The sequence below is a fragment of the Eubalaena glacialis genome, chromosome 7 (assembly GCF_028564815.1).
Source record: "Eubalaena glacialis isolate mEubGla1 chromosome 7, mEubGla1.1.hap2.+ XY, whole genome shotgun sequence".
NCBI lineage: Eukaryota > Metazoa > Chordata > Mammalia > Artiodactyla > Balaenidae > Eubalaena > Eubalaena glacialis.
In genome coordinates, this window is record NC_083722.1 from 107425014 (window position 1) to 107452848 (window position 27835).

A 27835-nucleotide genomic window follows, 5' to 3' on the forward strand; every position below is an offset into this window, starting at 1 on the left:
TGGCTATGCAGCTGTAAAAGAACTGTAAGCATAAACATTTTATGCCCAGTGTTCTACTTATACATTTTTAAGTAACACTGTAATAAAGATAACCGAACTGTGGTTATGCAACAGAACGTTCTTATTCGTAGGAAATACATACTTAAGTATTTAGGAGTAAAGAGGCATGATATCTCCCATTTACTCTCAAATGTTTCAGTAAAAATAATCCACATATATGTGTATACATACACATACACTACATACATACATATATATTATACATATATATATATATTGAGAGAGAGAGAGAGAGAGAAGGAAATGGAACAAACTATAAACAACCTGGTTAAAGGGTTATGATAGCCAAAGAATTTCAGCGTCTCATACCTAGAAGATCTAGTCCCTCCTTCTTAAAGATGCAGATCCAGAACTCCCGAAGGAGTATTATTAGACCAGTGACTCAGTAACTCACATCTAGGGGAAGGGACCGAACATCAGAATCACCTGGGTAGGTGTTTGCAAAATGCTTACAAATACTCCTTCCTCCTCTCTCCGGGAATCACTGCCACGGTGAGCCCCCGTCTTGGATACATGGTCTCTCTACAGGTGTTAGGATATAAAGGATAAAAATCATAAATGCAGTGATTGGAGCCATCAAATTAGGCTGCAAAGGATCCGATCGGTAGGCTCTCCATCAGTGTCCGTTAGGCAGTCTCAATGGAACACCCTTTTGGAAGCAAGAGGGACCTAAGTAGGTTTAACCAAAGGGGAGTGACCATTTTCTTGAGCACTGACTCTAAAAATCAGGAACAATACAGGCTTAGGACAGAGAGGAACTGCCTCTAACGGGGCAGTCCTGTTTGCTCCCAGTGGGTACGCCGAGTCCTCCAGTGCTCTCGCCCGGGAACAATGTGAGGACGTCACCCCTGTCCAGCCACCGATGGATTCCAGCTCATCTGAATACCCTGGCTCACTGTACCTTCATGCCCCACGGGTTAGTCAAATCTCCCCAGTACATACATGCAGGAACCAGAAGCAAGTTTACCCAATGAAAGAGATACATAAACCAAATCATGTTTTTTTCACCTGCAGGTCCCAATTCATTTGTGGATCCTAAAGTCAACTTAATAAGTCATGACCCAACCTTTATTTGGACAAAGTAAAACGCAAAGAAATACAGGCAAATCAAGCTACACTGTACAAAGCCAGGGTAGGAATTGTTTCATGAAGCTTTTGTATCAATTACGTCAATATGAGTACAAGGGTCACAAGGTAAATGCTTTTTTACTCTGGGCCGTGGCCAAAATGTTTGAAAGCCACTGTGTCAGGTGCTGAGAGGAAAGGCAAGAGGATAAGAGGGAAGGAGAGAATGGGAAAAAAAAATCAGGAGCAGCCCTGGTCACAGGAAAGCACCGGCTAAAGCACCGTAACCTATACACACAGTGACCTGATTGACGAAGAGGCTGGCACGAAGTGATGGTGATCTAGGAGGACAGAAGTCCATCTGAGAAGACAGTATGTGAGCGCAACTCACCTTTATGTTATAATGAAGCGTATAGGTTTCTTTTTTCCCTTTTTAAGGCAAAACAGAACACAACCTATACACATGAAAATGTTCCACACATCTGAGGCACTGGCCCCCATACTAACTAGAGCTTATGCTCCTAGGAATGCTTTCCCTGGAGAATGATGGTTAATTTACGCTTCATCAGTTACTCAACATTCAGTGACCTTCACCAAACAAGGAGTTCGTGAATTTCTAGCAGCAGATGCAACAGCAACACTGCAAAAGCCGCCTTCTCCCCCTGCTGCTCTGTGTCACTCACGCCGACCTTACCCAGCTTGTTCTGATCACACATATAATCGTTAGACCAGATCAAAAGCACTACCCCCTCCACCAAAATCCTCAAAAACAAAGCTACGTGTTTCTTAAGACTATTTCAGCCTAAGTAAGGAAGTCAGCAGATACAAGAACTTAGAAGATATAAGAACAAAATTACCAAAAAGAAAACATTCTGTACATATCATGATGAAGTGCAGTATCACGTTAAAGACACACCCAGGTGACGTTATAAACATAGGTGCCTACGTGTCCTGTCCACAAATTCTGTTCAATTTTGACTCCTAAAAAATAGACTTGGACAAAGGTTAAGGTCTTCCCAGCACCAGTATTAATGATCCCCGAAAGGAGAGATTCCTCAAGCACATGGAAAATCGGCCATCTCATGTTGTATTTTCATTAAGTACCTTCCAGGATTACCTGGGATGCTGATTAAATCAATGTCTCATGAGCAGTGGAATGATTATTTTAAGTAAGTGTATTCCTTCTAGGCCATCCAGATAAGTGGCTATTGTGTTACTACAAAACCACCATTTCACTATTGACTTCAGCTCTGCGGCGTACTATTGAGATATTTCTTTGATTCTTTGCTGGTAGACATCATGAAGCCTTAAGGCTATCAGGTATTAAATACTCAGTTCCTAACAGACACTGTTCTCCTCCAAATGCTAAAACAATAGCATCTTCAAAAATGCCTAAGTTACTGGTTCTCCAGGAGCAAAAGGAAAGAGAACCATTTAGGTCACCAACACAAGTTGGAAAACTGATCTCAAGTCGTAGAACATTTTTCTGTTTGTAATAAGACACCCGAATCAGATTACATACACAAGACTTTTTTAAAGTTGAGGAGAACGTGAAGTATAAGAGCAATTTTCAACAAAAGCTAAAATAGAATTAATCTAGGGCAGAGAAAGCTGAATCAGGCTGAACAAGCACAAGTAGGTCTGAAAAATCTACCGAAAGGCTGTGAACTTAATGTTCAACTTTGTCTATAAACTGCCTGAATTTTCACATTCTTACATTGTTAGGTAATAGAAAATATGGTGAATCCCTGGTTCTTGGGTTCTGTTCTTTGGGTGGTACACAGAGCACCACAGTGAAACAGTTTCTCAAAAATGTCGCCTCCGTGTTAATGATTACAGACATCTTTGGGCTTTTTTTTTTTTTTTTTACTTTTCTTTAAATGCAAAAAATGATCCTGAGATGCTGAAACCATTATAGAGGGATTCCAGAAGCATGCCCATTCCTAAATGAATTGGAGTTCAGAATAAAGTCTACCCTGTGATCACTTTGACCTTACATATGTATATATCCTTCCTCTGTAAAACGCTAATACTGTGTTCAACGCAGGAGGAAAGTAAGAATTCCTCTCTCCCTTGGCAGTATCGTTCTGTTTCTATGAAAAGCAGCTCTCTCAAACTGTAGGCTCCACGGAGGCCCTGCATCTATGTCACAAGTACACCCAGGCTCCTGACATACATTTTACAGCCACAAGAGTCAATGCATAAATCAGTTCATAAGCTCCATGAAGGCAGGACTGCCACTTGCCCCCGAGAAAGACCCCTTTTTCCATAAGCCTTCAATCACTGCTCACTGAATTGGTAACTATTCAGGCTTCCAACCTGAGCAGACTGATCCTGAAGCTGGGCTCCAGGAGAGAACCTGAGAAGGCAGCAGAAAAAGAGAAGAAACTTTTACTCTCTTCACTCAGGACACAAAAAGCTACCCTGAGGTCATTACTTATTTTTCATTTATACAAACACGATTTTGTTTTACTGATCCTAACTAAATGTGGGCATTATAAAACAGAGAAATTCAAAATACTGTCTTACATAAAAAACTTCTAAATTAGCTATATTAATGTTTAACGAAATCTGTAACTAGCTACTCAAGTCAGTAACGCTTATTGCAATCTTAGAGGCATAAAGGAGTTTCTTGTTGTTTCAATAAAAGCCTACAACCTGAGCTGCCTCTCCCGAGCTCAATGTCCCTGGGAATGACACTTCACATCCCTGAGCTTCAGTTTCCTTAGGAAAGGATAATTATACCTCCCAACAATCAAAAGCTAAATAAATGTAAATTGCAAAAGAGGTTGGGAAAAAAAAAAAAAAAACTTCAATGGCTATTTCATTCAGTCACTCGTCTAAAGATGATCTTGTGTGAGTGGTGGTAGTGGGGGAAGGGAGGAAGCCGCAGGCACAGGGATGACATAAAGGACTGGAGAAAGTCCTACCAGAGGGCCAACAAGGTGCCTAGAGAGAACAGGGCAAGGCAGTCGCCCCAGTTGACAGTTAAGGTAAGTACTGTACACACAAAGTCCAGTTAATCTTCACATATGTTTTGTAAGTAGCAACTATTATTTCGGGGTTACTAATGAGGAAACTGAGCCTTAGACAAATAGAAGTCCTACCAGCTAGTAGAAAGGCAGACCTTACATCTTAAGGAACAGGCACTTCAGCTGCCAATTTATTAAGAACTAAACTGGAAAGTTGCTCATCTTCAAGAACTTACCATGTATAAAAGCTCAATCTCACCAAATCTTCTGTCAGTAGCATTTTAGTGCTTACAAAAGAACACTCAACCTTGCTTCCACAGAAAACAGTCATTCTTGCAAATATCAACTGTGAACAGTAACATTTAAAAACAAATACACCTTAGGACGAGCAGGAAAATCACTTTCACACAGTGGCAAATGACCTTCCAATGTCGGTGTTCTCTCTTCTTGTGCCCCTTCCCCACCACATTAGCGCGCGCTCTCCCCCCAGTATTTGTTCTCTTTTAGCAATGCAAATGGAATTTGCACGACTACTTCCCATTATATGCACACTTCCAATGACATGAATGATCTTGGATGATTCTTCGCATCTCTAGTCCTCTGCTGGTCAATTAGTCTATCAACAAACACCTATTTATCTAAACTTCCAGAGACACGTAAGGAGTATCTCCACTCCAGATCCCACTAGAGTAAGCTGCGGAGGAAAAGAACTTCCTGAGTTAACAGCTCAAGCCCTAGCATCCAAAGATAACAGAAGACTTACATGTTCTGGCACTCGAAAACAAAAATAAGGATGCCAAGCTGTTATCTCTGAAGAAAACAACCAAAATTAACAGCACATAGCCACAAAACCATGTGGAAAAACACGTGATTTTATTATACTCCAGGAGACAAGGGGGTATAGGTGAAAAAAAACACTTAAAATGGATTCCTGACTTACGTTTCTCATCATCAGCATGTACCAGGGATGCTGCCCTTGACAAGACATCCAATGGCGTCTCCATTCCTGGTTGGAGCCCAGAAGGAAAAAAAGAGAGAAAAAATGAATTTAAATGGAATTCCAAAGACTTTTTTAGAATTCTGGCAGTTAACCATTAGAATGACGCCTCCACCAAATGCAAATCACAATGCTGAAGATGAAAGTCTTCCCAGCCTGTGATGTGATCCAATGGACGTGGTTCAGGAACAGATAGAGAAAGGGGTTAAATTCCATTCTGTCTACTCAGCCAAACCTTGCCAATTCCAGGAAGCAGCTCAAGTCAGAACTAAAAGAAGGGATACTGTGAATATTCATGCCCATGTTATTCGTGCTTATAAATGTTTATGTGCGTACGTAACAACATGCATGTCCAGACATACCCAGTAAAAAACAGTTCTCAGAACAAAGGCTACTCTATGAACACAGCATTATACCGGTCTGAGATTGTGGTGGTAGTCGTCGTTGTTGCTGGTTTATTAGTTTTAACAAAAATTACTAAGATTGAACCATTCTGTTCTTTTGCCTCCTTAGCTGAGACTCTGCAAAACTGTGTAGCTTAAAATAGGCAATGTACTCATGAAAAGTGTGTGAATTCCATTGGTGAGTTAAATGGTATTTTAAGTCCAATAGGAATCTTTATTTCTAAATGTCATGTTTTATAGCTATCACCACCACCTAACACCAACGTTTTTTTTTGTTTTAAAACCTGGATTTTTATTTTTAATTCTGTTTTCTTAAATTACAGCACACCTATAAAAGCAAACACTGAAAAAGAGTTAAAGATGGTGGAAAACCTAGAGAATCAGGCTACTTTTACCCAGTTTTCCTTTTTTGGATTATTTAAATATATACACGCACACATGCATGCACGCACACACAGTTATTAGGAAAAGAGACACACCCTATTAGTTCAACAACTGAGAGAAAATACTTTAAGTGCACCCTTTAGAGATGCTCAGCATTTACCCAGCATTCTTCAGCCTTTACTGAGTACCTACTATGCATGTGCCAGTTACAAGACATAGCAGACCAGCTTTACTTTACAATATTCATACCTCAGGCCTCCAAAGAAACATCAGCTCTTGATCTTGCAATGTGATTTCATTCAACAAACATTATCTACTATGTACTAAGGCAGGAAAAATAAACAGAGCCCAACAGTTGCCTTCAAAGAGCTTTCAATTTATACAGTAGACATGCCTGCAAGAAATCTAGTTTAAGGCAGTGTTTTCCCCAAGTGTTGCACTGGATGTTAATATTTTGTAAGAAAAAATTTTTTCTATGATAAATAAGTTGGGAAAACACTGGAATAAACCAAATAAAGCAGTTTCTTTTCCTTCCTGTGCTTTTGATAGGCTGCTGTGCCTTCTGCAGGGGCAGAGGCAGTAGGGAGGGCAGCTCTATATACCTGAAGTCTCTCAAACTTCACTGGCCTTTCTTTTAACCTGAAACACCTCTTAGGGGACACTTGGAAATCATGGATTAAGGCAAAAGGTGCTAAGTGCCAAAACAGTGCTATAAACAAAATCCTATAGAAATATCAATGAATTCTGAAAGGCTCTGTGGAGAAAACAGAAGACGAGCTGAGCCTCTGAAGAATAAAGGTAAAAGCACAGAAGGGAAGAACAGAAGCAGAATCCATTCAAGAACAAGCTGCCCAAATCAGCCAGAAGACAAGTAATGTGGGGACAGGAAGTGACAAGGATGGAAACTTGGACCGGCGCCACAGCATGGGAGGACCGAGGGCCTGAACGGGATTTGGGCTGGATTTTGTCCGCATTAAGGAGCCACTGAAATCTCTGAGCCGAGCAATAACTTGGCCATTGATGTGTTCCAGGGAAGTTATCCTGGTAGGGCCCTGTAGTCGCAGCCTACAGATATAGCAAGCCAAAGGCAGGGGACAACCTGAAAGACACAGGGATACAGCAGGCAGGAAGTAATGAGGGGCGTGTGTCGGGGGCAGCGGGGATAAGAGAAAACACAGACAGAAGTGATGGAGCTTGGGAGGTCTCAAGGTGTCAGAGGAGAGTCCAAGAGGACGCTGAGTGACAGGGAGGACAGTGAGGTTGTAAAGCAAACAGTAAATTTCTTCTTTTTCAGAGACAAGGAGGAGGTGAGTAAAATCAGAGGCATAGGAGAGAAAAATGAACGACATTCACGATCCTTGTCTTCCTTGTAAGATAGAAAAGATCACCTCCTGAGAGTAAGGATTTGGGAACTTGTTCAAAGGCAAAGAAAAGAAAAGTTTGGGACAGACTGACAGGAAAAGGTTTGCTGAACTCACAAGAACTCAGTTACATTCTCGTCACACAAGCCAGTTTCCTATTCAGGCAAGATTTGAGTTTAAAGTCTTTTTTTTTGGCTGCGCACGGGCTTTCTCTAGTTGTGGCGAGCCGGGGCTACTCTTCGATGCGGTGCTTGGGCTTCTCATCGCGGTGGCTTCTCTTGTGTGGAGCATGGGCTCTAGGCATGCGAGCTTCAGTAGTTACGGCACGCGGGCCCTACAGCACATGGGCTTCAGTAGTTGCGGCACATGGGCTCACTAGTTGCGGCACATGGGCTCAGTAGTTGCGGCTCGCGGGCTCTCGAACACAGGCTCAGTAGTTGTGGCACACAGGCTTACTTGCTCCGTGGCATGTGGGATCTTCCCAGACCAGGGCTTGAACCCGTGTCCCCTGCATTGGCAGGCGGATTCTTTACCACTGTGCCACCAGGGAAGTCCCTGACTTTAAAGTCTTTTATTTTAAGTAAATGCCTGTTTTAGCAGTATTTAGACTCACAATTCCTTAAATTAATTGCCTCATTAAGTTGAAGGACAATGCTTTCAAAATTCTAAACCCAAAAAGATACATGTTAACATGTGCCTCTTATGCAAAGTATGTGCATAGAAGCAAAATATCAAAGCATAAAAATACCAAATGACACAAAAGTAGACCCAGAATTCTAGCATGTGGAAGATTATTTAAGTTCACTCACTCCAAGCAACTTAGGTTCAAAGTAGGTAGATAAGAGATTAGGTGTTTAAGGTTCATCTATAAGGCACCTGCCATCTGCTGCAACCTTATTAATGCGACCAATTTTTATTACACAATTATTGAGTTCAGCAAAGTATTCGGGAGAGGTCACAGAGGAATAGAAGACATGATCCCTGCTTTTCAGGAATTACGACCTTGTTCGTGAACCTAAAGTATATGGAATGGGACAACAATAGACAAATCTAAGAGCATAGTAAAAGACAAAATATAATTTAACACTGAAACGAGTAGTGTGCTATAAAAGAGAGATCAGTGTCAGCTGAAGTGTTCACCTCATGAACATGCATTTTTTCTCAGTTTGGTGTGTGTGTGTGTGTGTTTTAAAAAGCCACTTCAAAGGTTTCCTCCCCATTCCTCTCCCCTGGGCAGTCTCTACTCTCTGACCTCTCCTACTCACCTGGATCACACGGTCTGAATATTTCCTGGGTGCAAGTACCCTGTCTGACCCTTACATGTACAGTCCTGTTGGGTCCACAGCCTGAGGGAAGGCACAGCGGCAGGTATGAGAGCCCGGGAGGGAGACTGAGACCCGCCCAGGCAGGATCGAGGACCGTTGCAGCTGCTAAGTGCGGGGAGCACGATGTGGGTGAACTCAGGGGACAGCGCAAGGCTGGCCGGACTGGCGTCCACTTACTGTAGTAGGCAACGGGCAGTGGTGAGTCCCGGAGCAGGCTGGGGAGGTGATGTCAAGGATGTTTTAGTTTAGCAGGTGTGGGGAGGATGGTTTGACCTGCAGGGATGAAGTCAGGAGTCACGCGGATCAGCTAGGAGGCTTCTGTAGGAACCAGGTGTGAGATAAGGACCACAAGAGTGGGTACAGTGATACAGGTGGGAGAGGAGGACCAGGGATCAGGCATTACTTAGCCACAAAAGGCCTAAGCAAATAAAGGTGGAAGATAACAGTAAAAAAGAAAAAAGAAAAAAAAAAAAACACTTCTGAATTTTACATCTTGTACAATATCCGCAGTCCAAGAAACCCAATAAAACATGTGAGACGTGTGAGTAACATCGGGGAAAAAACTACAGTCATAGTATTTGATGGAGGGCCACAGTCTGCTGAGAGGGAAATGAGCATCACGGTGGTTTAAGAGGGGGGGGTCTCTGGACACTAACCGTGTGAGCTTGAATGAGCATAGCCACTTCCTACCTGTGTGACCTGGGAACTGACTTTGTCTGTGTGTCTGCTTGCTCATGTGTAAAATGGGGATGTTGATATTACCTCCCTCATAGGGTGTCAGAAGTGAATGGGCTTTATATGTATTAAAATAATTATGTGTCTGGGACTTCCCTGGTGGCGCAGTGGTTAGGCATCCGCCTGCCAATGCAGGGGACACAGGTTCGCTCCCTGGTCCGGGAAGATCCCACATGCAGAGGAGCAACTAAGCCACAACATAGTTGTGTGCCACAACTACTGAGCCTGCGCTCTAGAGCCCATGAGCCACGACTACTGAGCCCACGTGCCACAACTACTGAAGCCCGCGCACCTAGAGCCGTGCTCCGCAACAAGAGAAGCCACCACAATGAGAAGCCCGCATACTGCAACGAAGAGTAGCCCCCGCTCGCCGCAACTAGAGAAAATCCATGCACAGCAACAAAGACCCGACACAGCCAAAAATAAATAAAACAAATAAATTTATAAAAAATAATAATAATAATAATTATGTGTCAAAACAAAGGCAAACATATTAAATAAATTGCAAATGCTGGTAAACATACTAGAAAAAGGGCACTGGCCACTACTTGAGACAGAGAAGATTCCTCTGAGATGAGAGACCTAAAGGATGAGAGGAACTGGGCTTGTAAAGGGGGACGTAGGAGGGAGACCAAGCTGGCCCTGTGGACGCGGGGGGGCTCCCATGACCACAGCAAGAGGACTGGGCGAGGCGGGGAAGTGGGCACGGGCCGGATCACGCGTTCTCTGCAGGGTGTGACAAAGCTGAGATCTTATTCTTTAGTCAGTGAAAAGTCCTTGAATGGTCTGAGTGGTTTTAAACAGGGGAGCGACATGTCTGGTTTATTTTATATCCTTTATGAACCATAAATCATCTATGAGCTTTTGCAAAAGATTACACGGCATCTGGAAAATCAATCTAAGTACAAGCCAGTGATGTGTTCCCGTCAGCGTGATAGTTTTTACAATATCGTGATCACCAAAAACATAATCACTTAAAACGCTGACACCTGGAACATAATAACCCCATAAAAGGGAGAGGAATGTGCTTCTGGAAAAAGACATCAAGTTCATCTGTAAGGGTTCTACTGCACTGCAACCCGTTTCTGGTCTATCCATTCATCTTTTTTTCGTGGTTGCTGTCAATTCTGAACATAACTCATGGTGAAGAGAACACATATTTTGTTTTTTGGGTTTTTTTTTTTTCCCCAGGCAATGGTCGGTATTTTCTCTGCCAGCCCATATTCCTTTCCTGAAGCTCCCTTATCCCCGATAATACATTCTTCCAAATAGCTTAAGAGTGAGAATTAGGGAATAACAGGTATCAGTGATAAAGCTACTATATTTTAGGGATATTCGGTGCTAATGAAAAGCTCAGCTCTAAATTTGAACACCATTATTCTGGACTTCCACAAAGGACCGTCTTTTTTTTTTTTTTTTTTTTCCTGATCAACAAGAGGACATGAACTCCTATCTTGGGAATAGAATTATGGGGTGTATTAGTCTTGTTTTGTTTTTTTCAGGCAAGGGAACAGAATTTCAAGATACGTCATAGAAGTGTTCCAAGGAGATTTCCAAGGTGAAAACTACAGCACCAAGCTTGGCTCACTGCACAGCTCCTCCAGTAACACTGGCCCAACTACAGTGTAATTTAGGAAAGAGTGCGAGTCTTGGCCAGAGGTGGAAACCAGTGGAGGTTGGGAGAGGCCCATTCAAACCTCCTGATGTCCCTGCCACACTGTCACTTGACCAAAAACCTGAAATAGGAAGATATCACTATCCTGGGATCCTGATGGCACGTCCAACTCCCAGATGCATACTCTTCAGTATCCCTAATTCCTGCTGGCCCTGTCCCATCACTCTATCAGGACCACTTCCTGAGCTAATCTAACTTGGCCTCAGCTAAGAAATATAACTGTAGGACAAGCCTACAGTATGAAGTATCTCACTATGGCAGGGGGTGTGTGGCCCTTGGGGCCATCAAGAATTCAGAGGCTTTCACTGGGTATCTCCTATGTCTGGCAAACACTACATAGAGACTTTGCAGAAAAGAAAACATGAACCCCCTGCCCTGAGCAACTTACACCAAATGCGGATCACTCTGTGGTCGATGTGGCCAGCTGTGAGTCTCAATGAGGTTAACTGAAATGAAATTTCATACCGAATCGTCACCAGATTCTGGTGGCCACGCGCAAGCATAGCTTCAGGCACATCAAGTAGACGTGAATTAACCTCCTGGCTGTTTCTTCTCCATAGCGTGTCCAACTGATGCCCCACTAACTTCTGGCAACACACACAGATTGTCTCTGTTAACATCCATCCAATTCTCAGGTCATCCCTCTGTTCTTCTTGCTCAAAACCTCTCTCACTGGTGTAACCCTTTTTTCTTCTCACACTTTACCATCTGTTAAATCAGCAGAGCCGGGACTTTAGCATCAGAAAACCTAAGTCTGGGCTTCCCTGGTGGCGCAGTGGTTGAGAGTCTGCCTGCCAATGCAGGGGACACCGGTTCGAGCCCTGGTCTGGGAGGATCCCACATGCCGCGGAGCGGCTGGGCCCGTGAGCCACAGCTACTGAGCCTGCGCATCTGGAGCCTGTGCTCCGCAACAAGAGAGGCCGCGATAGTGAGAGGCCCGCGCACCGCGATGAAGAGTGGCCCCCACTCGCCGCAACTAGAGAGGGCCCACGCACGGAAACGAAGACCCAACACAGCCAAAAATAAATAAATAAAGTGTAAAATTTAAAAAAAAAAAAAAAAAAAAAAAAAAGAAAACCTAAGTCTGAGCCCCAATTTAATACGTTGAACTCATTCAATCAATCATCGCGGAAAGCCGATGATGCTCTAGACTTTGCTCTAAATGCCTAACACCAATTGTGGGGCCCATTTAACCCCTCTGGGCACAAGTTCACACCTAAAGAAAATGGTAACAACGTTGCCTACTTCACAAGGTCACAAGCTTGGCATGTGGATTAAATGATACAACGTAACTGACAATGCCCAATCAACTCAAGTGGGAAATACATTCACATTCTGCCACCTTACAGCTGCGCGGCCTATACTTTTAGTAACACACTCACATACATTAGCTTACTGATCCTCACAGATAGGATTATTATATTTTTCTACAGATGAAAAAGCAAGGTGCCAAGAATATAAGTGACTTCCTGAAGAAGCTAACTCTAGAATCCAAGTCGCCTGACTCACCATCCAACGCTATTTTAACTATTTTTCAGCTGATTTTCATACAGACCTTTTGGAGAAAAGCAATTTTTTAGCTTATCTAAAAAAAAACCCCAAAAATAAAGAATACCTTCCAGCTAGACTTCTAGCCCTGTGCTCTTTCCCCTATACCTTGAGATATATATGAAGCAATAATCTGATAATTTCTAAAGAAAGCAAAGGAAGACAAGCCCTCCTCTCCTAGGAACACAAAAACCAGGACATGTTTCACTTTCTTTGAAAAGAGCGCGGCACAGAGTCACAGGAACAGTAACCAAGGCAGGTAAGAAGATTCTCACACCAAGTCGGTTGGTGAGACTGGGGCAGACAACACTGGCAGCAACGCCATAGGATCCCCGGGGCCCCGGCCACACAGGAATTAACATCAGCCCTGAGGACTTGAAGCTCCAAGAGCCGGTTCAGTATTCAGGAAGGATGGTTCCTACTTAGTCATGTTCAAGACAACCTGCTATTACACTCCAGGGGATAACTCCGAAGGTTCAATGAATGGTATTAGAAAACTTTCACCGTGTTGTTTGTATTTCTCACAACCTTAAATTGTATGGCACACTCCTAAATAGAAACCAGTCCTTATTCAAAATACTCCTTCAATGGTCTGGACCCTTTGCTTGTCTAGCTTTCCTTATCGAGGCATGTGCCAGACATGAATTATAGACCTGTCTTGCTGTAATTTGAAGCATCCTACCAGGTACAAGGTCAGAAGGACTATGCCTGACTTCCCCTTATATCCAATTCCTTATTTCTACACATAATCATTTCTGAAAATTCATTTGAAGGCCAAATGTCTGAAATCTGAACAACACATCTACATGTTCTATGCTTATTTCCAGAGAATTAAAAATATATCTGTGTAAAACCCCTTGTTAGGCTTCTTTCAGGTGCTTGTCAACCTCAAGCATAAGTCCCAGGATGAGAGCCAGCTGTGTTGGCAATTCCTCCCCCACCCCCCCAGCCCCGTCCTAGAAAACTAAAGAATTCAGTAAGTTAGTACAAGGTGTGTACCCTTCCTGTAAGGGTTTAACGCCCCTCCCCCCTCCCGTGAAACCTCAATAGGGCAGGTCTATAGGCTAGGCAGCCATCCATCTCTTTCCCCACCGGTGGGACACATCAGGTATCAGGAACAAGGTAACCTCAGGTGCCTGCCATCAACTTAGCTCTGTCTCCTGCTCATCTCCACCTCCCATCACATCGACACAGAGTTAGCTGGGCTGAAAAACGAGTACCAGTCTGGATGAAATCCTTGCACAAATGCTCAACTCAACCACCTTAGGTTTTCTGAGGCTAAAATGGCCCAAGGCTCTATGGGCCTCCTCAGCAACCCCCTCCCCAAGGTGGGGACTGCAGGGATGTGATATTTAGTCATCTTGATGACCCTGGCAACAGAAGCTGCCCAACGGTGCTACCACACAATAAGTAAAATCCTTAATTACTATAACACAGTTTGGCATCAGTGTCAGCTGTGCAAACACACGGACTGTATGAAAGCAATCGTGTGCCTGTCAGGGTCACCTGTATAGACTTAAAGCTGCAAAACCAAACTCAGGTTATAGCGTATTTCATGTCCTTTATGTGAGGCTGCCCAACGCTGGTGTAAAATTCTTACTGCTGGCTGAAGTTCATCCATCTCCCTGAAGTGCCCCCTGGAAAGTGCCTGTATGTGGGCCCACAATGACACCACCACTCTGTCCAAAGAGGAAAAATAAAATTCAAATCTGGACTTTTTGAGCAGACTACCAATTGCCACGATTTTTCAACACGGTTGTCAAACAAACAATGAACTGTCCTTTTCTTTCTCATATTTAGGCTACTGTGAACCTGTCTCTTCATTTTCAATACCTCGGCCTTCTACAGCACCTCATAGGAAATAAAAGAAACTCTCTGGCATTTCTAGTTTACTCTGGATATGCTTGTTCTTGCCATTTATTTTACTTGGATACTTAGAATCTCCTATTCAGAAGTACTGAGGTACCAGGTCCTCTTGGGGACCTGTTACACCCAAGAATGACAGACAGGGACCTGCATCACAGCCCAAGTTGGCAAACTTCCCATAATACCCAGGTCGAGCTCCCCACTGTACCAAAATCTCAACTCCCAGCCTATCAGTAGCCTAGAAAAGTCTTCTAACCCATGACACGTTGCATCACTAGGAAGCTCTTTCATTATCGGCATCATTAAATATGGTAAATTCTCATCATTCGCAGTCATTATATTCTATAAAGCCTCTGAGACCTCTAAATTAGTGAGTACTGAACCACTGTGCCTAGGAAGAAACTGCCCCAAGTACTGATTTGGAGATACAAATAAATTTTAGTGAGGAGACAAATTCACAAATACAGGAATCCACGAACAATGAGGATTGACGTATCTGGTTATAAGACCTGAGGCCTGAGATACTGAAAGCACATTCTACAAGGGTTTCTTCTTTTGCAAAAAAGCTACTACGGTGTAGCCCAGGTTGAAAGAATTTTTCAGATTTCAGCACTTCATGCATACACTCCTTCCTTCCCTACCTTGGCAGTTTATACTATCAAGATCTGGCAGTCTGATTTCTAAGTTGTTGGGTTTTTTGTTTGTTGTTTTAATGTGGACAGATCCTAAATGGCTAGAGACTGATTGATATTATCCCCTTTTCTCTTCTCTTAAGCTCCCACATATAAACTCGATTAACTTCAGAGAGGCTCCCTAAAAGAATCACAAACGAGCCTCAGTCAACATACCTTACAGAAACTTCTTAACCAAAAAAAAAAAAAAAAAACCCTTTCACCAGGTTCCCATAACTGCAACAGCTTGTCTAACACAAGCAATGAAGAGACAACTTGATATGTTAAAATTGCCACATAGTGTCATCATTTTAGTTATATTACAATTTTCCCAATGTATTTGACTATTACCTCCTAAACTTATGACAACTCATTATTTTATTAAGTCATACTCAAAGTTGCAAAGCAACTTGGAGTATGGTTATATGACTTATTATTTTATTAAGGCAAACTAAAAGTTGCACAACAAAACTATCCAGGAGAGACACCTGGAAGAAACACAAAGTAAAATCTTCCTTTGGATTTGTTTGGGCAACCACCAGAGGTTGATGACAAGGCTGACTCCCTAAGGAGTTAAAAGGAATTTCACACTGCAGAACTCTTGTCAAACAGACCATTTGAAAGGGAAAGTTTTCATCTCATAATTATCGTTTTGTAAGAAGTGTTAAAATCTTAAGGTAAAGTCATAGTTCTAAATCGGTGGGAAAAGTGGTGACAACCGTGTTTTATGAAGCTCTTTCAAGTCTTCAAAGACTTTTATAAATAACATAACACAAAATACTTTTCAAAGCACACTATTCCCTGTAATTAACTCTGTGATGTATCAGAACAGATTTTATCACCCTCTTACAGAGGAAAATAAAAGCACACATGTTAACTAGAAGTAACTTTTTCTGGTCACAAACTTAGTAGGTGACAGGGATAGGACTTGAACTCGTGTCTCCAGAAATAAGCCAGAGCTGTTTTTACTACAACATTCACAGTTTTGGAATGTAGTTCATGGTTATTTATAGCAGAATTATCTTCTTAATTGTATTGTGTTTTGGTCAACATAAAAATTAGTTTGCATTCCCTTCCAAATGGAAAGCAAAGGCAGGCTGCCCAGAAGTGTGAAAAAACCGTGGCGGGGGAAATTAGCCTGGGATTAAAATGTTGCCAAAGTCAAACAACAAATTGAGGGGTTTACCTCATTTCTAACAGGACGGAGATGACTTTTCAGCCAGATGCATCAGGAAACACACAGAAAACACACACACACACACACACACACACACAAAACTGTCTTGAGTACAAGACAACAAACTTCTGAGTATTCCTAAACCCATTATTTAAATGAGAGCACTGAGATTTAGAGATAGATGATAAATAACTTGTTCCAAGATCGCGCCCCCAGTACAGCCTTGAGGCGCTGACCCCTAAGCGCTCTTTAAACGACCCACGCTACTCCCCTCACGCCCATGCGCAGACTTCATCAGCTGCAAGCAGGAAACAATGAACATTGCAAGTCTGCGGACTGGGAGGCTAGTGCAAAGAGTTAAAAGTTTGGTATGCTAAAATGGAACGCAAAACTGACCTTCAAATACTAATAGGAAAATTAACATGTGTTGCCTCTGTCTTCGAAAGTTCAGAGGAAACAAATGAGAGCCTTCACTTTCGTCAAGGTAGGCTTGGGTTCGTAAAAGAAAGATAAAACTCTACAGGAGACAGTACCTTTCAAATAGAGGGGGCAACCAACCGCTGGTAAAAACTAGAAGAGCCGCCTCCACCCCCGCCCCCCAGGCTGCTGGTTCTTATTAACCGCAGAGAAGGAAATAACGACTAGCAAACACACAGCACCAATGATCAAAGTGAAACCGATTTTTTTAAGTCAGCTGGCTTGAACAGACGAACACATGCCAACTAAAGCGCATAAAGACCAGCGGCCCCAACAGTGCTGTCATCCTAACCTAAGAGATTTAAAGGTCTAGTGCGATGAATTAAAGGAGACTTTAAGCAAAACAAAAAAGGACAAGACCTTTGCTTTGCGGCGAGGCCTGCACTCACTGCACGAAGAGTGTGCCGTTTTGTTTTGGAAAGGGGGCAGGAAGTATACAGAGTGGAAAGAGCCGATCCCAGCTGCCCATCCTCTGCCATGTCCCGCGGTCCCGCACCACAGCCGTTCTTTGCCGCTGGCCACGACCAAGGGGCTACAGGCCGCGGGCCCCCCCGCCCGGCCCCTCGCCGCCGACTCCCAGGACAGCTTCCACTCCAGACGCTAGACCTCTCCCTCCGGGAGTCCTGGCGCTTCGGTTCCCACCAGGAGCCTCAAGTTGCGCCGCAAGAACAAGCCGCCTCGTCGGTCCTTCCAGGAGGACGCCCCCGTCCCGCTCCGAGCCAGTCCACCCCTGAGCTCCCCGCAAGCCAGCCCTCGCCCTGCCCCCTTCTCCCGCACTCACCGCCGGGCGGCTCTGGGCGCGCCCGCCTCGGGCCGGCCGGCCCCGCTGGGGACAGGGGCGGGACAACGGGGCGCGCGGGACCGGGCACACTCCGGGGGCGCGCCGACGCGCAGGCGCCCTCGCGCCCGCACCGACCCCCGCCGCTCCGCACACCCACACGCACACACGGGCGGCGCGCGCCGAGCCGGCTCCGCGGCGGACGCGAGCGCGGGAGCGCGAGGAATCCCTGGAATGAGGCGCCGCCCGCCCTCTCCCGGGCTCCGCCGTGCACCGCCGGGCCACGCCCCCTGGCCCGCCCCTCCGGCCCAGCAGGTGGGGGCCGGGCCCAGGTGAGCCAGCGGGGAGGCGGGGGCGGGGCCTCGCGCGCTCGGGGGAGGCTCATTTCCCCTCCCCCACCCGCCCCGCGCCTGGCGGCAGCTCGCACCCACCCAACGGATGCAGACGCGTTCGGGCGGCCAACGTCCGTAGGGGGCCCGGGCTGCGCTCGACCCGGGGGAGCGCGTGGACCCGGCGCACGCGGTGTGTACCAGCCTCTGACAGACACCGGACCGGACCCCAGAGGCCCAGGCAGCGGGAACACAGCTTTGGTGCACACGCACGAACATAAACGAACCTCTCGTGCGCGCCCAGGGGCTCGCAGCTGCGGGCCAGCATGCCTCCCCGCCCCCCCCCCGCACGCACACAGTAGGCTCTCGCATCCGGTGGACACAGCACACGTGACCACGACGACCACAGTCGACCCGATCCCTTACCCGCTGTCCCTTAACCTCCCTGCCCCTAAACCGCCAGGCAGCCGGCCAAGTGCCGGCGCATTCGCGCCGGACCTGCGGCACCTCCGCCGCCCTCGGCTCCAGACCCGCACGCGTCCCCGCCTATCGCGCAGACCGGCTCGCCCAGCTACCCAGGGAAGGCGCCCGGGGGTCGGCGTCCACGCCCGCTCAGCTGCCGGAGCGCCGCGCACGCCAGCGCTTCCCGCTTCCCGGGCTCCACGCTCCACGGGCCGCCGACCTGGGGCACTGGTTCGCCCTCTCGTGACCCGCACACCCCCAGCCGCTCTGCCCGACAGGCCGGCGACCACACACGCACCTGAAGGGACAGGTCGCACTTGCTTGGGGAGGTGAGCGCTCAGGTGCCACCGCGATCAGAACGGCTGCTGCAGTCCAGGGCTCTCAGACGCCGCTCGGCTGCCTCTCATTACAGCATTTTACACCCCGTACTCCACACACACCCCACAGGCGCACGGCAGCGTCTTTCCTCCCCCTCCCTCGCCCGGAGGAGGAAGTCCTAGTAAATGAAGTCAGTGTGGAAGGGAGGGAACCGAGGAGGAAGGCAGAGAGTTCGGGGTGGAAAGAGCCCCCTCCAGCCGCTCACACACCGGTGTTTGCTGTGTCTGGCACACTCCCGGAGTCCATAGCCCGGTCTGCTCCGGAACGTGCCCGGGAAGGGGCGGAGAGGAGGGGGCGAAACATTTCTAATCGGTGCAGGTTCTTATTACAGCAGCAGCGTAGACATGTGACCACGAAAAGAAAAGCCCTGTCTTTAATTTTTTCCTGTCATTCTCTGGAGATTTCGGGGTGTGGGTAGGAGAGGTGGAGGCCTGATTCTCCCCGGTCCCCGGCAGCCCTTGCCCCATTGTTCTCCCATACTGCCACAATTAAGAAAACATTTGCTTAACGTATCCAGCCGCTAACTTCATAAAATAAATAGTCAGGGACTGGACTTCCTCTGGTTTGCTTGAAATGGCTTCATGTTGCTTGCCTTCTGGCTGTTCTCAAACCTCAGTCATTATTAGGGGCTCCTGCTATAGGGCTTTCCCTGGGAGATGGCTCTGCTGAGATGGAAGGATAACAGAAACAAATACCGGCTTACATTAATGCTGGGGGGAAATGCTTTGCAGTTTTCAAACTGTTTTCCTATCTATTACCTCATCCAATTATATCGGGTCACAGCCTGTTATATCATTTGATCTTAGCCCCGGGTTGGGGAGCAGGACAGGTATAGATAGTTCCATTTTACAGCGAGATTAGGTTTACCTAAACCGCGGAGAGGCATTGCCTGAACCCGAGCCACGGTCTTGCGGCCCCCTGTGAAATACACTCTCCTGCTGTCCACACAGGGCCAATGGAGATAGGATGACCCAGGTGACAAGTTGACCCAAGCATAACCACGCCTGCTTTCCTGGTTCCCAGATTAAAGTGCACAGATTAAAGCTCGGGAAGGCTCCCAGTCTTCCCAAAGAGATTTTAACTTAGACTCCATTTTAGTTCATCAATAGTCTCAGACTAGGGGAAAAAAATCCTGAGAAAGATCATAGAGAGGAGGTTTCATCCTGCCAGATTAGGACGTGGAATGAGGAAAGGGTGAGGACTGCTGGGGCAGATTTCGGGAAGTGTGACAATAGAGGAAGGGCTTTGGATTTGAACAAACCTGAATTTGAATCAAACCCCACCTCTGTCAGTTATGAAGTTATAACATGCCCAAAGTTATAACTTTGGGCATGTTATCAAGCCCAGTTTTCTCATCTGTAAAACAGAGACAGTTCTTAACTTGAAGAGCCATTGCAGGGACTAAAGACCAGACAGAATATCTGGTGAACATTCACCTCTCTCCCCTTCTCTCTACCTCCCTTAAACCCAGTCTTGCTGGGGCACCGTATAAACAGACAGCCACCGTAATCATGGAGGGACAGGAAAATGACTTGTCCAGATAATGCAAATGAGTAATGATAACAATCACCATGCAACTGCACATTTATAAAACGGCTCTGGGGTTTACAAAGTGTCCCCACATATCATTATCTCATTTGATCTGTATGACAGCTCTGCCATTTGTGTACAGCAAAATGATTTCCATTTTGGGTCAGGGTGGAGGTCCTAAAGCTGCCTCTTTAATTTCCATCACTGCTTAGAGTGAGCCTTACTCTGCAGATAAATCATGGGGACAGAGGGCCTTTTCTCATGGATGTGACCAGTCTTCAACCTTTCCAAGGATTAATCTCGCTGCTTCCCTTACATCAGCATTAGTATGACTTCTCCCTGGCCACATCTAACCAGGGTGGTTTCAGTCTGAATGTCTTGATCAAGCAGACGAGAGACACGCTCAAGCTACCGTAAGAAAAGGAAGGTATGCTGTCAAGACAGAAGTGCGCTGGAGGTGGAATGTGTCAGACACAGACTGTCCACACAAGGGAATGTAGACAGCAGCCTAAACGAGTGACTTACACAGAGGCCTGCAGCAATAGAGAGGAATCTTGACAATAGTGAGTGAAAAAAGCAAGTCCCCAAAGGTTACTCACAGCATAATATCCTATTTGTAATGTTACAAATAGCATGAAAAATAATTGTGGTAGTACATGCACCTGCAATAAAACTATGTAAAAAAGAAGTAAGGGAAGGATGATGAGAGAATTCAGAATGATGGTTACCTGGGGAGGGGAACTGCACGGGATGGATGGGAGGGAGCCATTGGTTAGATGTAGGTCATTGTCAAAGTCTTAGTTTTTGGTTGATGGGTTCACGGGTTCACTATTAAAATTAACTACTTAAGTGATAGTTGCACAACAGTGTGAATGCCACTGAACTACACACTTAAAATGGTTAAAATAGTAAATTTTATGTTATGTATATTTTACCATAATAAAAAATATATTTAAGGAGGTAAAAGAAAAAATTGGGCAAACTTCTAAATTGAAAAACAAACAAGCAAAATAACTAAGTAAGTAACTAAAAAAGATAATAATAATAAGGCAGGCTGTGCATGGACCACTGATAAGAATGTGTTTCAAAGCAAGGATTTTATAAGTGCACCAAAAGTTTATTTAAAATAAATAAAAATAATCAAGAAGGTGAGTGAGTGGAGATAGAGAAGAAACAAGATGGGCCCTGAGTCGATCATGGTTGAAGCGGAGGGATGGGTATGGGGGCCGGGGGTTATACTATTCTGTCTACTCTTTTCTTTTTTTTTAAGCCCGGCAGCATGCATGATCCTAGTTCCCCGACCGACGCACCGGGGATGGAACCCGCGCCCCCTGCAGTGGAAGCCTGGACCGCCAGGGAAGTCCCTGTTCTGTCTAATCTTGCATAGATTTGAAATTTTCCATATTAATTAAAAGGAGAAGAAAGTGCAGGAAAAGGCTGCTCTGGGAACCACGGTTCTGCCACCCCCACAGGCCACAAAGTCGTTACCCAGACTCCCTCTCCATTTCCCTGTGCCTCCTCGCAGTTCAATTCTTCCTCATTTACCTACCAAGGAGCCTCCTCATCACTTTGGCTCCCTTATTACTGCCCCTACTCCCCCTTTTGGCTTTTGCCCCCACCAGTAACTCACTCCTTTCATACCTTCATCATTCAAACTGCTCAAAGAGAAGATCTGATTCTTGTCTTTCTACCAATCCACAAAAATGGCCACAATCTGATCTACCTTGAAGTCCTGGGTCCACGATGGTCTGTGAAGTCAAGCGCGGTCCAGTGATGAAAACTGAGAGCGGGGAGAGTCAGAATTACAGGGTGGAGCGCACGGCTGCCCCATCAAGACAGATATAACTCACACACATGGAAAAGCCCTCAGGAGTTCAATTAAGTGAGAATAAGGTCTTTGCCTTTCCATTTGCTCCTTTCGATTTTTTAAGGCCCCCCCCCCCAGTTAGTAGTGTAAAGACAGTTTTCTTTTCCACACCACATTCCCGATAAGTAGTTCATTTTTCAGGGTGTCCTCCCATGTCATACTCCATGGGGGTCATAAGGGAAACCCCAATGGCTGCCAATCTGAAATGGTCGCAGTGCCCAGGGACTCTTATTGTTCTTCTAGATGCACTAACCTGTCTATGAAGAAAGTCTTTCTCTACCTGTATCCCTTTGCTTCTAACGTGCTCTTGTGAATCTCTCCTGGTCTTCCTTTCTTGCTTTCTTCACTCCAACTCGTTCCGCAGAGAGCACAGATGTGGGTTCTAGTTCACACTCAGTCTCCAGGTAACAGTGTGAGCCTTGGACGTCCGTTTGCAGCCCTGGGGCTAAGCCTCCACTTCTGGGAGGAGCTTAGACCAGATCACTTTCGGCACACAGGTTTCATCTTGAGCACCAGCTGTGCCTGGAGCCATCCCTTAAGAAGGCCTCTGAAGCTATTGTTGAGGTTCAATGAAAAAAGAATGTCAGGATTGATTAGTAATGTCTGCTGTGCGTGGGGAATAGGAACTGGTGAATCAGATGTTTGCCATTTTTGATCTAGAAGAGCTCTACAAATACCTTCTAGCAATAACTTCTCTCTTTTCTCATAGAGAACAGGTGAATTTCTACTTTTCTGGGGGCCAAAGTAACTAGTGGAAAAACCCAAATGGTCTTATTTCAGTGAGAGAGTACAGAATAAGAAATAATCTAAAATAATAATGATACCTAACACTTAATGAGCACTTACTACGGCCCAGGCACTAAGTGCTTTAAGACAATTAAGCCTCACAACAGCCCTGTGAGGTAGGGACTGTAAATACCCCTATGAAGCAAATAAAGAAACTGAAGCATTGAGAGGTTAAATAACTTGTCCGAGGTCTTAAAGATAATAAGGGCACAATTAGAATTGAACCCTGGCAGTCTGATTCTGGAGTCCACGTGTTTAGCCTGTCAGCCACAGCAGACACCCCCTGGGAACTTGCTAGTAATGCATACTCTCAGGCCCACTCAGGCCTACTGAATTAGAATCTGCACTTCAACAAGCCCCCCAGATGATTCATATTCACATTATGTTTTGAGCAGCAGTGGTCTACATCATATTGTCTCCTAGAAGGATATTAGCTGCCTTTGTTAAATGTTTACAGTACTCGTGCACTTTGCTAAACATTATGCCTGCATAATTGCAATTAATCCACATAAAAGTCCTAGAGGGGAAATCCTACAAGATCAATGGATTGATCAATGTCAACATCCTGGTTGTGATATAGTGCTATCGTTTTGCAAGATGTTACTGGTGGGGTAAAGGATGTATGGGATCTCTCTGTATTATTTCTGACAATCGCATATGAATCTACAACAACCTCACAATTTAAAGCATAATTTTAAAATCCTATGATCTAGGTTTTATTTTTCCTACTTTTATTGTTGAGGAAACAGAAGCTTTAGAGAGGCTAAGTAAGCAGGCCCAGGGTAATTCAACTTAACAAATAAGTATGGAGGCCCTCCTACGTGCAAGGAGGCTGGCTACAGCAGTGAACACATTGCCCTCATTGAGCTATCATTCCTGGGTGGGCAGTCAGAATTCAAAGCCAGAGCTGCTTGCCAAGTCCTCTAGTGCCCAGATTTCAGAGATATGGTCACAGGATCACAACGTGGTAAATAACAGAGCTGTGAATGGTTAAAACATTTGCAAAATTTCTAGGCAGATGTATATGAAGGCCTCTAACAGTGCCAGACAGGCAATAAGCACTCAGTCCCCTTTCTTCTTTTCTGTCTCAGAGCGCAGAAGTGAGCCTCACCTCCACCATGACCCAACAGGGATTTTACCCCCCACACACCTGGATGGAATCCCATGGTGGGGCCGCTGGAGTGGTAGTAACCTGAGCCTCGAGCCCCATGCCGAATTCCATGGAGAGCCTTGCTCGAGGGCTGTGTTCCAGGGGAACGTACCATCTGAAACCCGTCAAGGAGTCAGTGGTGAGCTTTTTTCTGAATGTCAGCTCTTTTCACAGCGTGGATCTGAATGAGTCCCCTTAAGCAAGACCAGATTTATGGCCAGAACAATTGCTCAGACCTCGGATCTCTAAGTGATGTTTAACACTGGTCCAAAGATTGGCTTTGTCCTCGCACAAGGAATTTTCCTTCGAATACTGTAAGGATGATTGCGCCTGGCAATCTATTCTTGTTGTCTTTCTTAGACACAGACTTCGGTGGGCTGGGGCGGGAGATAAGAAGAGCCATTTTCCGTAGAAAAGAATGTTGCAGATGCTGGATTCAAGGCCGGCTAGAGTTTGGCCACAGTTAACTACCTACCTCTCAGATGGACAATGGTTTGAGCTGGGGAACTTCACCAAAAATAAGCAAGGGTTTTTCTTCTGAGGGTGGACGCACTCAGAGGACATCACCTCAGAGAGAAATTCTTCAAACCAAGATTGCCATGTCTCTCTTGGCTCCAATTGCTTCTTTGGCATCAACTCTTACAAGCATGAGCTGTACACAGGCAAGAAGAAAGTAAACAGGGGAAGGAAGGAGATCAGCATATTGGGTGCCGACCACGTGCAAGGCACTGTGCTGTGCTGTGCATTCTTATTTAATGCAGTGTGATCCTGTGAGGGAGCACTGATGACCCCATTCGGCGGATGAGGAAATGGGGGCTCGGAGCAGGTAGAACATGTGCCTTAGTGCAACTACTTGAGCAGTGCCAAACCAGGATTCAAACCACCTGCCCTGACTCCTCATTCGATAATCTTTCAACAATATCACTCAGTTCACCCAGAAAAGACCCCTTTGATAATCCCTAAATAAATCACTGAATCTACACTCCTAGACCGACACTTCAATTCTGAAGGGAAGTATCTCCTCCTGGTTTCCCATTCCCCGTGGGCTACCATGTGGAAATGGAATTTAGTAGGGTCTTAACATCACTTCTGACATTGTTTGTCAAAGGATGGAGAAGCCCTTGGCCCATGAGAATGGCTGAGACTTCAGCATCAGACAGACCAGAGTTCAAACCTTGGTTCCACCATTTTCTAGCTGCATGACACTGGGCACAAACGTGGACCCTGCTCAAACTTTCATTTTCTCAACTATATAACAGGGATGATTCCCACTTAGAAAGGTGTTTATAAGACGAATACTGACAGACAGATACAGAGAGAGAAAGACAAATATTGTATGATCTCCCTTATATGTGGAATCTTAAAAAAAAAAGAAAAGAAAAGAAAGAAACCAAACTCATAAAAAAGAGATCAGATGTGTGGTTACCAGAGGTGGGGGGGGAGGGGGAATGGGGTGAAGGTGGTCAAAAGGTACAGACTTCCAGTTATAAGGTACATGAGTACTAGGGATGTAACGCACACAGCGTGATCCATATAATTAACACTGCTGTATAGTGTATTTGAAAGCTGTCAGGAGAGTAAATCCTAAGACTTCTCATCCTGAGTCAAAAAAACACATTTTTTTTCCTTTTTAAAAATCTATTTGAGATGATGGATGTTAACTAAACTTGTGGAAATCGTTTCACAATATACGTAAGTCAAGTCCTTCTGCTGTACACCTGAAACTTATTCAGTGCTGTATGTTAATTACATCTCAGTAAAACTGGAAAAAAAAAAGAAAAAGCAAAAGCCCTAAGTGACAAAAAAGGCAGGGTTTTTAAAATTATTAAGTACTTTAAAAAGTATTAAAATTCTTTAATGGCTTCTTTTTCTTCCACTTCATCATTCGTCTGATTGACCCTACAGTTGATTACTTAGGACAGCTTTAAAATCCAGGTCAACCTTGCTTAGACTGATGAATTTGTATTAGCTTGTATTTTTTAAAAAAGTGTTTGTATACATTGGAACAGTCACATAATCAATAAAAGTGGGTCCCATTTCAAAGTCCAATGTGACCCCACTGCATGCAGCCCTGGAATACCCAGTAAGTAGACTGTGTTAGTATTTAGGGCACCACAATGTACAAAACTTTTTGAAGAATTTGAGATATATTGATAAATAACTAGTTACCTTGGACAAACCACGTCTTCTTTATACTACAGTTACAGCTTCATATCCTTCTGAATCACACAGACAAGGAGGAACTATAACCTTTCCAGTGCTTACTGGCAGCGGGGAAAGTGGGTTTGGGTCCAAAATAGATACGGTTTCTGTACAGAGAGAAAAAAGAAGGGCAAAGGTATGTGGTTTTTTTTTTCCTTCCAAAGGGGGAGAGAGCTTCCCAAAGAATAGGAAGCTGATGGCTTGGGGTGGTAGGTGATGCCGTTTCTGTACCTTGGAGGCTGCTTCAGAAGGGCTGCCCAGCCGCCTTCCCTCTGCCTCTCCCCAGCTCACTCCTCCTCTCCAGCAACTTTGTGTGGACTCTGGGGTTGTGCTGTGAGGGTCCTTGATCTGATTAGGGCAATTCTTCCTCTCTCCCTTCCACGCCCCCCCGCCCCGCTTTTTCCCTCCTTCCCTCCGTTTCTTCCTTCGATCTAGAGCACCTTCTGTCTTACTGTTCTAGATATTGAAGATTCAACTGCCAATAGCTCAGACAAGGTCCTGCTCCCGCGGAGCTAATGCTCTAATGGAGGGGTGCTGGGGAGGACGTGGGAGAGACATGATTAGCCAGGAAACATGGTTTAAGTCATGTAAGTTAACTTAAAAGAGATCATTTAAAATAGTGATAAGATCAATGAAGAAAATAAAACAGGGAATGAAATAGAGAATGACCCGTTGTGGCAGCAGAGTGGCATCAATCTGACAGTGTGATCAAGGAGGACTCCTATGAGGAGGTAGCGTTTGAGTTGAGACCTGAATGATGACAAGGAACCAGTCATGCCACGATCTGGGGGAAAGATTTCCAAGCAGAAGGAATAGCAAGTGCAAAGGCTCTGGGGCAGGAGCAAGTCTGCTGTGTTTGAAGAACTGAGTGAAGGCCAGGGTGGCTGGACCATAATAAACGGGGGAGAAGAAAGGTTTGAGATAAAGCTGGGGCAGTGGACTGGCTATGGGAAGGAGTTCAGACTTTATTCTACATGCAAAGGGAAGCTATTTGAGGGGGTGACATGATTTGGGTTCTTAAAAGGTCTCTCTGATGGCTGTGTAGAGAATAGACTATCGGGGGTGGGGGGGTGGTCTTAGTCCTTCCGGGCTGCTATAACACAAATACCATAGACCGGGTGGCTTAAATGACAAACGTTTATTTCTCACAGTTCTGGAGCCTGGCAAGTCCAAGGTCAAGGCACTGGCATATTTGGTGTCTGGCGAGGCCTGGCTTCTCTGTTCTTAGATGGGCATCTTTTTGGTGTACCCTCACATGGCAGAAGGGGCAGGGGAGCTATCTGGAGTCTCATATAAGAGCACTAATCCCATTAATGAAGGCTCCGCTCTCATGACCTGATCACCTCCCTAAGGCCCTACCTCCAGATGCCATCACACTGGGGAGTAGGTCTCCGCATATGAACTGGCGGAGAGGGCATAAGCATTCAGTCTATAGCCGGCAGGGATAGAGGAAGGAGATAAGTTAGGGGACTTCTGCAATCTTTCTCATGAGAGAGGATGGAGGTTCCAAATAAAATAAGAGACTAATGAAGACAAGTGGACAGATCTGAGGTATAGTTTGGAGATAGATGTACTAGTTAAGGTAACGCCAGCTCCTGAACCGAATGACCCCCAAAACTTGGTGGTTTTTGACATA

General features: G+C 45.2%; 1 protein-coding gene across 3 annotated transcripts in view; it reads right to left on the reverse strand.

Annotated features, from left to right (window-relative positions):
• Positions 1-18636, reverse strand: part of VGLL4 (vestigial like family member 4) — a 153072-nt gene extending 134436 nt beyond the window's left edge. The window contains exons 1-2 of one of the 3 annotated variants that reach the window (XM_061197276.1): positions 18585-18636; positions 5038-5103 (exon numbers count right to left, since the gene is read on the reverse strand). In XM_061197276.1, the coding sequence (XP_061053259.1) occupies positions 5038-5101 (64 nt within the window). In that variant the 5' untranslated portion in view covers positions 5102-5103; positions 18585-18636. Of the gene's footprint in view, positions 1-5037; positions 5104-17077; positions 17118-17498; positions 17783-18584 lie in introns of those variants that run through there. The other 2 variants (XM_061197274.1, XM_061197275.1) reach the window with 2 other exon arrangements.
• Positions 18637-27835: the final 9199 nt, after the last annotated feature.